The sequence below is a fragment of the Dromiciops gliroides genome, chromosome 3 (assembly GCF_019393635.1).
Source record: "Dromiciops gliroides isolate mDroGli1 chromosome 3, mDroGli1.pri, whole genome shotgun sequence".
NCBI classification, from domain to species: Eukaryota; Metazoa; Chordata; class Mammalia; order Microbiotheria; family Microbiotheriidae; genus Dromiciops; species Dromiciops gliroides.
In genome coordinates this window covers 435,250,274-435,265,090 of record NC_057863.1, presented here as the reverse complement: position 1 = coordinate 435,265,090, position 14,817 = coordinate 435,250,274, and the positions used below count along the sequence as shown (strand labels likewise).

Below are 14,817 nucleotides of genomic sequence, written 5' to 3'. Positions count from 1 at the left end.
TTCCCAGTGCTGAAAAGTGCTTGACACATGCTAATGCAGTTAAGAAAAGCTTATTTATTGATGAATTGATCTTAAAAATCAGATAAAAATCAGATAGACCGGGACAGTGAAGATATCATCTCAGACTAGCATAATAAGGACCACCAAGGAATAGAAAAAGGCACAACATTGGAGGAGCGGGTGTCCAGGAAATTTTCCCATTCTACCCAGGCTACTCATGTTACTGAAAAAAAAAAAAAGAAAGAAAGCAAATGCTTCTGCTGGTTTCTGGTTCAGAAGGCAGCTGAAGAGATTAGTTCTGTACCTCACTTTGTAGAATCATCACAGCATGGTTAAAGTGATGGTGCTCCAAGGTAGCAGAAGTTCCATAAAGCTGGGCCAAAGCAGATCCACTCCTGAAAGAGGATAATAGAGTAAGACACTATCCCCCTCGCAACAGAATCCCTTTAAATTTCAGGTCTTTGGAGTAGTCAAAAAGCCACCAAAGCACCTGCTGCTAATGTCCACAGGCAAGACCACTCCAAGGTGCATGACTGCATGGTTTTTTGGACAAGGCACTTGAATAACAACTTACTTAAGCACATATGGGCGTACATACCAGCTTGATTCATTTGCAGGAGGTGGGGGGGGGGGAAGAGGAAAAGAGGAAAAGAATAGAGGGATAGGAAAACCTGGGAGGAAAGGACAAATAAAAACAGCCCAAATAGAAAAGAATATTATGTGACTTCACATGGCGTAATGTAAGTAAGTCATTAAGATGGACAAGCCAGGGTCCAAGTCTGAGTCATGAATAATCTCATATTAAGAAAATTAATAATAACAATGCAACATTTATATGTTAATAGAATATAATAGGTAACATAAAATAAAATAACATTTATATATTTATATACAAAATAATATTTATATAATACTTTAAGGTTTACAAAACACTTTATTATCTCCCTTGATCCTCACAACAACCCTGTGAAGTCTGGAATGTCATTATTCCCATTGTACATATGAAAAAACTGAGGCTTACTGACATCAAATAATATTCCTAGGGTCACACAGTTGGTAGGTGTTTGAGGTGGGATGTGACTCAGGTCTTCCTTACTCCAAGTCTAGAGATCTATCTACTATTTAACCATTGCTGGTAAAGGGGACTTTCCAGAAGCATTTGTTGCTAACTACGATAATGTGTTATATGAGAAGAGCACTATATTTCTGCTTTAAAATAGTTTTAAGTGTAATTTTAAAAATAAATTTTTGATAACTTCTTTTATATGACTAATATTGCACATTATATTCCTTTTCTGGTCTCCGCCTGCAGAGTGATGCTTTATAATGAATCAAAGAGGTCCTAAATATAATATAATATAAAGAAAATAAAAGAGGAAGAAAGAAAAAATTTCTATAATGCTAACTAAAGAAATTTAATTTTATATGCAATGTTTCTTATCTATGGTTCCCCACTTCTACAAAGAAGCAGAGGAGGCTGGGGGTAGGGGGAAGGGATATTTTATATGTGAAGGGAGTGTCTTCTCATTTTATTTCTTTGGGGTCATGATTGGTCAATATAATTTTGCAATTTAGTTTCAATTGTTGTTGTTTCCAATTACATTGTTGTTATCATGAATATTATTTTTCTTGGTTCTGCCTACTTGACTTTGTATTAGTTCATGTAAGTCTTTCCCTATTTTTCTGTAGTCATTATTTCTTACAGCACAGTAAGATTTCATTATTTTCACCTACCACAATGTATTTAGGTGCCATAGTGGATAGAGTGCTGAGCCTAAGTCAAGAAGAATCATCTTCCAGAGTTCAAATATGGCCTCAGACCATTATTAGCTGTATGACTCTGGACAAGTCACTTTACCCTGTTTGTCTCAGTTTTCTCATCTGTAAAATGAGCTGGAAAAGAGGGGCAGCTAGGTGGCGCAGTGGATAGAGCACTGGCCCTGGAGTCAGGAGTACCTGAGTTCAAATCCGGCCTCAGACACTTAACACTTACTAGCTGTGTGACCCTGGGCAAGTCACTTAACCCCAATTGCCTCACTAAAAAAAAAATGAGCTGGAGAAGAAAATGGCAAACCAACCCAGTGTCTTTGCCAAGAAAACCCCAAATGGAGTCATGAAGTGTCAGGCATGACTGAAAATGACTGAATAACAACATTGGTTAGGAGGAACAGAAAATAGCCCAGTTTGACTGGAACATGAAGTATGTATAATCAGCCTGGAAAGGCGGGCTGGAGCTGCATTGTGAAGGGCTTTATATATCAAATGGAGGAGTTCATATTTTATCTAGAAGGTACTACAGGACCATTGCATCTTCTTATATGTGAAGCAACAAAGCTAGATCTATGCTTTAGGAATAATAATTTGGCAGCTAGGTGGAGGACAGGTTAGAGAATAAAGATACTGGAGGCAAGGATAGTGTTTAAGAGGTTATCTCAACAGTTCAGGTGAAAGATAAGGGCCTACCTACACTAGGGTGGTAGCCATGTGAGTGGAGAGATGGGAACATATACAAGAGACACGTAAGAGGTAGAACTGACCAAACTTGGCAACTGATTGGATATGAAGGAGTAAGAATGAAGAGTTGAATATAATTCCTAGACTGTGAATGTTGGTGACTGGAACAGTGGTAATACAACTATGTCCTGACTGGTATAAATAATGAATCACGTGAAGTGGTTGCATGTATTTGAATTCTTGCTGTTCAAAGTTATAATTATAGACAATATGGTAATTGCTTTCAGAGTAATGGAAATATGTAATATGAATTTGAATAATGTGACCACTTCTCTGGATTCATTATGTGCATAAATCAGGACCTAGCGATATTCTCAACAGAAACAGGGAAGTTAGAGAGGAAGTGAGTTTAGAGGGAAAGGTAATGAGTCCAGTGTTAGACATGCTAAGTTTGAGATGCCTGTGGCACATGCAAATGGAAATGTCCAGTAGGCAATTGGAGATGTGGAAGCTTGGTGGAAAGATTCAGGTTGAATATATAGATTTGGGAGTCATCTGTGTAGGGAAGAGCACTGAATCAATGAGAACAGATGAGATCACAAAGGAAAAGAGTATAGATTTAGAAAGGGAGAGGATCTAGGACAGACCCCTTTACTGAGGTGTGATATCAGTAAGAATTTTGCAAAAGAGACTGAGAAGAATTGGTTGGAAGAGGGCACTTGGACAAAAGATTAGAAGTTAGAGGAGAGTATAGAGTGGAACTGATTAACTAAAGTCAGGTCAGTGGCAAGAAAACCCAGAAAAAGAGACTACCCAGAAGGAATGTCCAGCATTTCCTAGGGATTTGCTTATGAAAGAGAAGAGAGTTATATTGCGAAAGCTTAAAAAGATAGTAGAAAAGAAGGAGCCAAGCATTTAATAGGTCTTGTTAATGTGCCAGGCATTGTGCTAAGCATGGGACATACAAATACAAGCAAAAAGAAAGACTGTTCCTGACCTCTAGGGGTTACATTTGTCAACTGGACTTTTTCCAGAACCAGTCTCTAACTTATGTATGGCCTGAGCTGGACTCTCAACAAAATGGAGGCTATGGGAGGAATTCACCAATGGGACGGGTGTATGTGTGCTTACAGTGGGATGGTCCATGTTGAGAAGGTCAAGGGCAACATTAGGTGTTCTAGGGTGAGGAAAGTCCAGGTGCTAAGGGAAGTTCCAGGATAAGACAGCATAATTTGAAAGTCCAATAGCCAGGAACAGGCTTGGGGGATGGTAGAGTAAAGTGAATATATATTTAAGGATGAGAGAGACTTGGGTGTGTTTGTAGGCAGTACAGACGGAGCTTGCAGGTAGGGAGGGATTGAGGGAGCAATCTGCTGGAGAAGGGAGGAGGAAGGGAAGAAGAGATCAAGGGCTCAAAGTGGGGTTGGCTGTGAGAATGTCCATCTCTTCATCAGAGACTTTATCAAAGCGGAGAGAATGGGAGATGATTTGAATACAGAACCGGGGAAGAAAGGGAAAGCATGAAGGATGATAGTTTTTTCAATGAAGTATGGGGCAAGATGCTCTGCTAAGAGGGCTTGGATAGGTGACTTTAGTAGAGAAGAGAGGGTTTGGAACTGCTACTGTGGAGTGATGTGATAGAAAGTCAATTGGGGAAGAATCGAAAGGATTGGTGTGAAGCCAATCTTAAACGCCCAGTTGAGATTATGATATAAATTTGTAGCAGACTCAAGTCAACTGTGTTATAATGTGACTCTCTCTAGCAGCGATCCAAGTATCTGAGTAAGAGTGAGGAATGTAGATGATGAGTAGTACTCTTGGGTTGGGCTTTAAGGCACAAGTGGTAATAAGACAACTGGGTAAAAGACTAGAGGTTAGAGACTAGTATAAAATTGAACTGATTAATTAAAGGTTTAATTTTGAAGAGAAGACAGCAATTCCAGAGAAAGGTGATGGATTGGAGCAAGGAGGGGTGGTGTAACTGTAGTATGTAGTGATGAATAAAAATGGCCTTAGGAAGGGCAAGGCATGAGAAGAGATGGCGGCATAGGGGATTTTGGTCAGAAGAATTTCAGAGTTATGGATTGTGGAGGTGGTAGGCTTGTAGATAATAATAAGAGCAAAGTTATGATCAGCCCTGTGTATGGAGGAGGTGGAGTGAACATACAGATTATGGGAATTGAGGAAGTTGAGAAAAATGAAAGTTTTTTTTTGAAGGGACATAAGCATGTGAAATGATATTTTATCTATTTCATTAAGGAAGTAATCTACAAAATTCAATGGCAGCCATTGCTTGGTACTGGTGATCTGGCATCGGTATCTTGCCTCCATTTCTGAGAGGTAAATTATTATTGGGAAATGTTGGTCTTCATAACTGGAACACTTCCAAGACTAAGTGAACCAAAGATCTCCCCACCCATATTGCTGTATTTCTTTCTCCTTTCATATGAATCAACATGTCTTTTGGAGCATATCCATTTGGGTCTGTTCCAAGAAGCAGCATTTCAACTCTGTTTCTTTTTAGACCTAACCTCTCTGCTGACCCTTAGTCTCCCATCTCCAACTGCTTCCTATAGACATTTTAAACTCAATATTACTAAAAGTGAACTCATTATCTTTCTTCCCAAGTTCTCTTCCCTTCCAAATTTTCCTATTATTATCAATGGACTCACCATCCTTCCAGGTTCACAATCTAGGAATCACCTTTCATTCCTCACTAGCTCTCACTATTGTCAAAAACTGTAGATTTTTACCTTTCTAACTTCTCTTGAATACACCCCTTTTTCTCCTTTGATACTGCCATCATCCTATTACAGTCCCTCATTTCCTTATGTCTGGCCTATTTCAATAGCCTGCTGGTGAATCTACCTGCCACAAGTCTTTCCCCACCTCCAGTCATCCTCCATTTAGCTGTCAAAGTGACCCTCCCCTAATCAATAATATCCAGTGTTTCCTCTTCTCATCAGCAGAATCAAATACAAAAACCTCAGCTTGGCATTCAAAGCCCTTATAACTTAACCAACCCCCACCAACTTTTCCAGGCTTCTTAGACCTTACACCCCATCATGTATTCTTTGATCTAGTGACACTGGCCTCGTTGCTGTTCCTAAAATGAGAGAGTCCATCCCAACTCCCAACTCCAGACATTTTCTCTGACTATTCCCTATGCCTGGAATGCTCTCTCTCTTTATCTCTGCCTATTATCTTCACTGGCTTTCTTCAAGTCGCAGCTAAAATCTCACCTTTTCCAGGAAGCCATTCTAAATCTCTCTTCCTTCTAGTACCATTTTTCTATTGATTATTTCATATTTATCCTGTCTACATTTTTTAACATGGTTGTTTATACATTGTTCTCTCCATTAGGTTATGAGATTTTCAAGGGCAGGGACTGTCTTTGGCCTTTCTTTGTGTCCCCAGTTCTTGGCACACTGCCTAGAACATAATAGGTGCTTTAATAAACATTTATTAACTGAATCTGTGACTGACAGAAAATAGGAATCACTGGTAGGGGATTTTTGTGTGTGCATACATACATATATGTACATATAAATGCATGGGTATATATGTATATATGTAGGCATATATATACAGATGCATATACATACATTTTCACATGTGTGTATGTGTATAAACTCTTTTCACCATCAAGGACAGTAGAGCTACCCCATCTGGGTGATGATATCCCAGCCCTGGATATGCTTATGGAAAAAGTAGAAATGGCAAAGTTTAGGGGCAGCTAGGTGGCACAGTGGATAGAGCACCGGCCCTGGAGTTAGGAGTACCTGAGTTCAAATCCGGCCCCAGACACTTAACACTTACTAGCTGTGTGACTCTGGGCAAGTCACTTAACCCCAATTGCCTCACTAAAAAAAAAAGAAAACAAAGTTTAGAGAAAGCTGGCATACCAGATTATGGAAATACTGAAGAGATCTTTGCTAAAAGAGTTATAGTTTTGAGAATACTGAGGAATTAACTCTCAAGGTATCTGAAGGGGGAAATAATACTAAAGACAAGGGGGAAAATCTTAAACCTCGTTACTATAAAAAGAAGGTGGCCAATAGAATAATAGATAATTACTGACCCCTCTATATCACATTTTTGTAAGAATAATCTGTCCATGCATAGAGACTCGAGGGTATTAGGAAGGAACAGGCCGGCTTTTATAAGTAATTTTCCACTGTGGAACCAGTTTTAATCACATAATTGATTGAAATCTATAGAGAACACAAGAGTCCACCATCTTATTGTTTGTCGACTATAAAAACATATTTGATTCAGTGAAACAAAATAGAGCCTCTCTATTTTAAGTCTCTCCTCCAATAAGATGTCTTTCATGCATTTATCAACATTAAGCAAGGTTTCTTGAAAGGTATAATAACTTTGTTTGATGACCCTCTGATCATTAATATCAAGGGAGGCATAAAATGAGGATGGGTATGCTTGCCAAAGAGGGTCTTCACCACTGGCACAGAGGAGATCCAGTGAGGACATCACTATAACAGGGCTTTTAGAGCATGCCCAGATTGCCTACCTTGGAGGCCCTCTGCATCGCTTAACATGTGAGTGGAGTTAGCATCCTTTGACTGGCTATCTAACTAGTACAGGCTATATCTTTAAAATTGGAAAGACCAAGACAGTTTACTCTCTCTGTTTGGCACTCATTTTTGCTGTGTCCAGAGGTGAAGATCACAATTCACCCATAGCGCTGGTGCCATGAATCTGCAGGGGTGGGTGGGGGCTTTTATTTTCTTCTTTTTCATGCTTCCTTTTCTATTTCTGGTGCTGGTGGGCATATCCACTGGGTTTGAGAGTTAAAGCCATTGTGACTTCAGAGCCAGGACTCTCAATGGGCTATTGAAGCCAGTCAGGCCTGCAGGGAAGTCCAGAGAAGCCAGGGTGCCTGGGACTTGAGATCAAGGGAGAATCTTTGGACTTAGAATTGGGACTGTGTGTACCATAGGAAGCAAGAAAAGCTCTGAAACTTATCTTTTTTTCCTTCCCCAGAGACTTGAGCTGGTGCAAGGGGGAGGAGGTTAAGCCCTACATGTTGGAGAGTGAGTTTGCATATTTGTGATTATAACTTTTGAAATAAATGTTCCTTTGTAAAAGCCCAACTGACTGTGGTTAAATGGAATTGGGGTGCAAGGGACCCACACTTAAATTTGGGGAGCACCATGAGTGGGGACTAGAACCATTTGCAGAGAACCTGGATACTCCCAAACAGGGCTACCAGAAAAACCTGGGGAAAGGGTATATCCGTAATATTCCTGGCCTTCCAGGTAGTGAGGGCCAGGATAGTCAGTGTTACATAAATTAAAGTGGGAATTTCTATAGATTATGAAATCCTCCAATGTTCTAATTTGCAAATGATGTTTTGCTGATTGCATCAAGAAATAGAAGAAATATTGCACAACTTCCAAAATGTATTACATAATTATTAAAAGGCATTTAGCCTAACCATCCATACAGGAAAATCAAGTTGATAAAATATGATAGACTATTATATACATATGATTGGATGCCCTATAGAATTTTCCCACACATATATGAGTAGTATTCCATGACTTACAGCCATACTATATCACCAGAAGAATACTGATATTAAAAACATTAGAAGAGAATTGTGATTTCACAAAGGCAGTACAACCTATTCTACTCTTGTTCACTTTTGGAACTAATTCACTGTCCATTTACAAGTGTCTACTGCAAAGCTCTTTTAATAATCTAAGTGTCTCCCTGAAACTAGAACTTTCATCTTTAATACTGAAATTCTTCATATGATATTTGGTTGTAAATCATGGAAATCTATAGTCTTTGAAGAACTGGAGTTAGTCATCACCCAAAGGGCAGTGAGGCCCATGGTGGGGAACAGGCTGTAATACATTGCAAACAGTATGTTATGAAAGAGAAATGGGGTAAAAAGTTGTCATCATGGATATGTATATTTGAAAAATGCATGGGCTGGAGGCAGCTAGGCGGTGCAGTGGATAGAGCACCGGCCCTGGATTCAGGAGGAACTGAGTTCAAATTTGGACTCAGACACTTTACACTTACTAGCTGTGTGACCCTAGGCAAGTCACTTAACCCCAATTGCCTCACCAAGAAAAAAAATACATGGGCTGATCACATGGCAAAAAATAGGGATGAGAGATGGATTGCTTGGGTTCCTCAATGGTTTCTACATGGGGACATATGAAGTGTAGGAGGGCCTCTGTAGTTTGAATGGACTTCCTCTGGGTGGACTTATAGGAGAATATGGACAAGGGTTGCAAAGGTCTGTTTGGGTGAATTTGATTTGCTTTGTGGAGGCAATACCCACACTGATAAAAATATAGATCCACTTGATATTTGAAAATAAAACCAACTGAATGGCTGGAAAGATGTGGTCTGCTGCAGAGGATCACTTGAGAAAGAAAGCTCATTATTTTCTCATACTTTCATAAAGGATACTCTTGGTATACACTTACATCATATGCATATGGATTAATAACTATTGACATTCTCTTGATCCAATGGCATAGAGGAAAGAGGGTTTTGGAGTCAGATGCTGTGGGTTCGAGTTCTGGTTCTAACACATACTATCTGTATAACCCTGAGCAAGTGGCTTCATTTCTTTGGGCCTCAGGTTCCTCATCTGGTTTGATTCTCATCTTGTTTGTAGCAGTTGGGTAGAGCAGTGGATAGAGTACTGTGCTTAGAGTCAGGAAGACCTGAGTTAAAATAGGTCCTCAGATACTTACTGGCTATGTGACTCTAGGTAAGCCAGTTAAACCTCTCTTTGCCACAGTATTCTTAACTGCAAAAATAGTGACAAGACCTACTTCCTTGTTGTAAGGATTAAATGACATGCTTGTAAAGAGATTAGCACAGTGTCTGGTGGTGTAGTATGTGCTATATAAATTTCCTTTCTCTCCCTTTTCCCTGTAAAACAAAGGGTTTGGGGGCAGCCAGGAGGCTCAGTGGATAGAGCACCAGCCCTGGAGTCAGGAGTACCTGAGTTCAAATCCGGCCTCAGACACTTAACACTTACTAGCTGTGTGACCCTGGGCAAGTCACTTAACCCCAATTGCCTCACTAAAAAACAAACAAACAAAAGCAAAGAGTTTGGACCAAATGATTTCTAAAGTCCTTTAGATATTAAAAATTATCTTTGGCTTTTTCAATTCTTTTGGTATTTTTGCCTTCCTAAAGTAGCTTGTAAAGTGATCCCTTATTGCTTTCAAGATTCTGCCCCACAGAGTTCTTCAATGTATGTTTACTTGGTTTGGTCCAGCCACTTTTTCTTCCTTTATCTCAGATACCACTAAAACTTCCTCACATAGCAGCATCTTAAGACCGAGTCATTAGAGTTAGTTATATACACAGTTACTCCATTATCATTGGTTATGAAAATGATTGTTAAATAACTAACGACATGTCCATTTCCTTTTCCATTTACTTGTTGTCTTCCTACTAGTTTTATCTAATGAATACCCTTGGAATGATTAAGGCTCTCTTTAGCCTTGGTTTTACTTCTACTGCTTTATATCAAGTTATAGTGATAATAATCTCCTGCCATTTTTCTCCATAATATTTTTGAAAGGAGTTTTGATTTAAAAGTGGTGTTGCCCTTTTTTTGTTCCTTGGGAAAAAATAAACTAAATTAACTTAATAAATTAAGATTAAATACATTTTGAAAAAAAAAGGAGATCAAGTGGTTGCTAGCTAAGGTAGTCTGGTCTTTTTTTAGCCTCTTCATTGTGGCAACTGCTTTATATCAGTTAAATTTTTGCAGAAATGCTGTTCATCAAGGCCAATAGACTTTTTTCCTCCTATTACTTACTTTTTTGGCATTGAAAGTTCATTTGATGAGTCAGGTTGAAGCTACTGCAATTGTTCCCAGTGTCTTCTCATATTTAGCCATTCTTCTAATTTGATGATAATTTTACCCTTTGCTCTAAAAAGCTTTTCATTAATTTCTGATGACTCCTCCCAACATCAGAAGTCAGCCTAGACAGAATCAATTTCACTTTTTTGTGATGCCATTCATTGTTCACCAAATTCAGTGCCTTACAACTTTTAGAATGTAGGACTGAGGGCCACTTAAAAAGGTGTCTGATTCATTGGGTTGCTATGGCCAGAGAATTCATCAACAAATGGCAAACCTACTAGTAATGAGATGCCCTTTATTTAGCTAGATTGTACCTTGGCAGATGACCCAGTCTGTTACAGGAAATATAGGTAAAGCTTTTCCAGAACCATAGACCCTGCTAGATTGTGTGTGTGTATATACATACGCATATATACATATATAATGTACATGGATACATGTGTGCATATTGTGTATGCATATATATACCCACCCACATATAAAAATAAATATATACACATACATACATATATAAATACACACATGCATATGCACACACATGGATATACCAACACTAACACATTCATTGTCCAAATCTTATTCTGAATGTTAAAAGGTAAGTTTCTGAATGCATGGTGTAATGAAAACAGTTAAGGATCAAGACACCACTGTGGTCAAGCCTCAGTCCAGATATTTATTGGATGGCTTTGAGAAAACCATTAAAATTTTCTAAGCTTGAGGAAGCTAGGTAGCACAGTGGATAAAGCACCTGTCCAAGATTCAAGAAGATCTGAGTTCAAATCCAGCCTCAAACACTTGATACTTACTAGCTGTGTGACCCTGGGCAAGTCATTTAACCCTCATTGCCCTGCAAAAAAATTCTAAGCCTTAGTTTCCTCATCTTTAAAATAGGGATGATAATGATTCTAGCATAATCCATCACTGAGGGTTGCTGTGAGGATCAAATGAAATATCACAGGTGAAAGTTCTTATATGAAATTCTGAATAATTATAATGTATATACTATATATATAAATATACATATACACATAAACATGTTTTATGCATCAGTTCTATTCATGAAATGCATTATTAATACATTATTAGGTTATGGAATGCATGAAAGTTATTTTTTTCCCTTGTGCAAAGGGGAAAAGAATCAGGAAAAAACTTAGAGAAAGAGAATTTTAAAAAAGTAAATGATATGCTATACATTCAGGCAGGTATCCTCTCTGCTTAGGGGGCTTAAGGAAGTAAGCGGGCAAAGGGAACAATAATACAAAAGGAAGTATATTATCAGTGGCTTTCCTGGGTATGTATATTCTTAAAAGAAGATGACTGAATGCAATATAGCACCTGACTTAAAACATTCTAGGAGGCAACTTAAAGGAGGAAAGACTATGAAATGTAATTATGAAATTGAGGACTGTTGGGAGGTGGAGGGGAATGGGATTGGACTGTCAGCGTAGATTAATGTATACCAGTATTTCACTTCTGGGACGCAGCCTAAAGCGACAAGATGGGTTTTCATTCCCAAGAAATGAGTAGAAGAGATTATGCTAGAAATGAATAGAAGGAGTCTCCTAGGAGAATATACTACAAAGCTGCACCATACTGATATTTAATCATCAGGGGCAGCTGTAATAGAGAGGGGGCTGCCTGGGAAACATCATCCCCAGAGAAAACAGGGCAGAGGTGTATTAACAGAGCAATTTCAAAGGACCATGGTATTGCTGCCTTCACATGACTATTGATCATTCACTGCACTCACACCAATACTTAAAATTAAAGATAAAATATGAAAATACAAAGGTTCATTCATCAGGAAGACTGAAATACCATATAACACATGTTATTAATAAAGTTACAACTCTCAATTTTTAAGGGGAATTTTGCACTTTCCATCGCAATTTCACCCTGCTCAGCATCTTCAACAATTTCTTTACAGCCTGATGTCAAAACATTGTGTTTGTGCTTTGAAATCCTCTTTCCAAACCACCCAAGAAGTGAAGATGATAAGGATAAAGATTTCTCTCAGAATGAGCTGAGCACCGGCACAATCAGTGACCAAATTTTATTCTGAATGTTAAAAGGTAAGTTTCTGAATGCATGGTGTAATGAAAATGTCAAGGAGGCAAGAGACCACTGGATTCAAGCCTCAGCCCAGAATCTCATTGTATAGCCTTGAGTAAGCCATTTAATTTCTCTGAACCTCAGTTTCCTCATCTATAAGATGGAAGCGATAGGGATCCTTGCATGATCCATCTCTGAGTGTTGTTTTGAGGGTCAAATGAAATATCTCAGGTGAAAGCCTTTGGTAACAATGAAATTCTGCATAATTATAAGCTAGAGTTAGAGTGCCCATTATAATTAATAATGCCCATTATACCTGAAGGGAAAACACCAGAGTGTGGTGTGGCACTGCATGTCCTCAGTACAAAAATGACTCTAATTGGTGCAAGACTGTTGATAGTTTTGTAAAGGGGTAGACTTTCTGAAAAAAAAATGTGTGAGATTAATACACCCACAGTGAAAATATATCAGATAACTTTGAATTAAATACATAATGCTGGGTGCATATATATATATATTTCATATATATATATACATATATATATATATATATTTCATTATGCAGGGTGATGATAGAACAGAAGTCTGCTACCAGTGTCTTTTTTTTTTAAACTATACCTGGGATTTCATCCATGTAGGGAGGCGCTCCCAATGAGGAACTGCCTCTCCTAACATACTTTATGTTTTTAGAGTCAATGAGATATTAGGTGACTTATTTAGACTCATATGACCAGCAGGCAAGAATGGTGGGTCTTGGACCAAAGTTTTCCTGACAGAGGCCCCTCTCCAGGCTACCTTGTTATCTATTCTTCTTCTTCTTGTTTTTTGTCCTTCATTCTTGAAGAGAACCTTGACATCAGGGTGATGTCATGACTTGCACTGAATTAGATTTAAGTGAGGGAGGGCTGTGCAAAGTCACCAACCTCATTTTCTCCTCCAGATCTATCTGGGTCCAGTGGCAAGATATAGATCATGATGAGTAGTGATGGCCCTGGATGTTTAAGGCAGTTGGGGTTAAGTGGCTTACCCAGGGTCAAACAGCTGGTACGCATCTGAGGTGAAATTAGAACTCAGGTCCTCCTGACTCCAGGGCCACTGTTCTATCCACCTAGGCACCCTTGATATCTATTCAACATGCCAGGAGTTGGATGACCCTGGAAAATGACTACATCTTTAAGCCTCTGTCACCTCATCTGTAAAAGAAAGGGATTGTACCAGATAATCACTAAGATTCTGTCCATTTCTGTGCTGCTGTGATTCTCAGTCTTGGGCTGTAGGTGTCAAAAAAAAAATAAATGCAGTAATAATTCACTTACCCATCAGTCACTTCTGCTAGCTACAACTATCTGGAATTTGCCTGATAAAAAAGGCCTGTGAGCAGGCAACTTGGGTTTTACAAAGTCCTTGCACCAAAGCCTATGCATAAGGCACAAGCTACTCATTGCAGGGGTGTGGGAGTGGGGGTCCCAGTACTTCACTCAGAGCCTATTTACAAACAATTCTAACAACTTTGGTTATTTTTCTTTCATGGCCTGGAGCAGTTTATAAGAAGCCTATTATAAGTAGTCCTTAGGAGAGAGAGGAAAGATAGGAGGAAGGATTCTAGAAGCAATTGCCCTTATTGCTGCAAGAATAGCTTGACAACGAGGGAGAAGACAGTACAACTTTTTTTTTTTGGCAGGGCAATGAGGGTTAAGTGACTTGCCCAGGGTCATATAGCTAGTAAGTGTCAAGTGTCTGGGTGGGATTTGAACTCAAGTCCTCCTGAACCCAGGGCCAGTGCTTTATCCACTGTACCACCTAGCTGCCCCCTAGTACAAATAGCAGATAGAAAAGCTTAAAATAGACAGTATGAGGTCATTCATAATAGGGGCAAACTACCAAATATATATTAAGAGTACCTGAGATCATCACAATACAATAACTGAGTCCTGCAGTTATATCCTAGAGTCAATTTAGTGATAATGATAACTAGTTCTTAATACAGTGCATTACATTTTGCCACACACCTTATAAATATAATTTCATTTTATCCTTACAACAATTCTAGTTGCTATTATTATCCCAGTTTATAGATGAGGAAACTGAGGTAGGCAGAGGTTAAGTGACTTGCCCTGGGTTATACTGGCTAGTAAGTGTCTGAGGCTGGATTTGAATTCATAAATTCTTTTAAGTCAGGCACTCAGGGCAGCTAGGTGTCACAGTGGATAAAGCACTGGCCTTGGATTCAGGAGGACCTGAGTTCAAAAATAGCCTCAGACACTTGACACTTACTAGCTGTGTGACCTTGGGCAAGTCACTTAACCCTCATTGCCCCACCAAAAAAAAGTCAGGCACTAGACTATGCCACCTACCTGCAAGATACATTTCTGTATTGATTTGACAACATTAATCTTTGTACCTTTTTAGCACACAGCACAGCACAGTGACTGACAAACGTT

At 38.9% G+C, this 14,817-nt stretch overlaps 1 protein-coding gene across 1 annotated transcript in view; it reads right to left on the bottom strand.

The window, feature by feature from the left end:
- The window catches only part of PDE11A (phosphodiesterase 11A), a 487,311-nt gene that overhangs the window by 86,851 nt on the left and 385,643 nt on the right, over positions 1–14,817 (bottom strand). Inside the window, exon 15 of the mRNA XM_043996785.1 lies at positions 305–395. Within this exon, the coding sequence (XP_043852720.1) occupies positions 305–395 (91 nt within the window). The remainder of the gene's footprint in view (positions 1–304; positions 396–14,817) is intronic.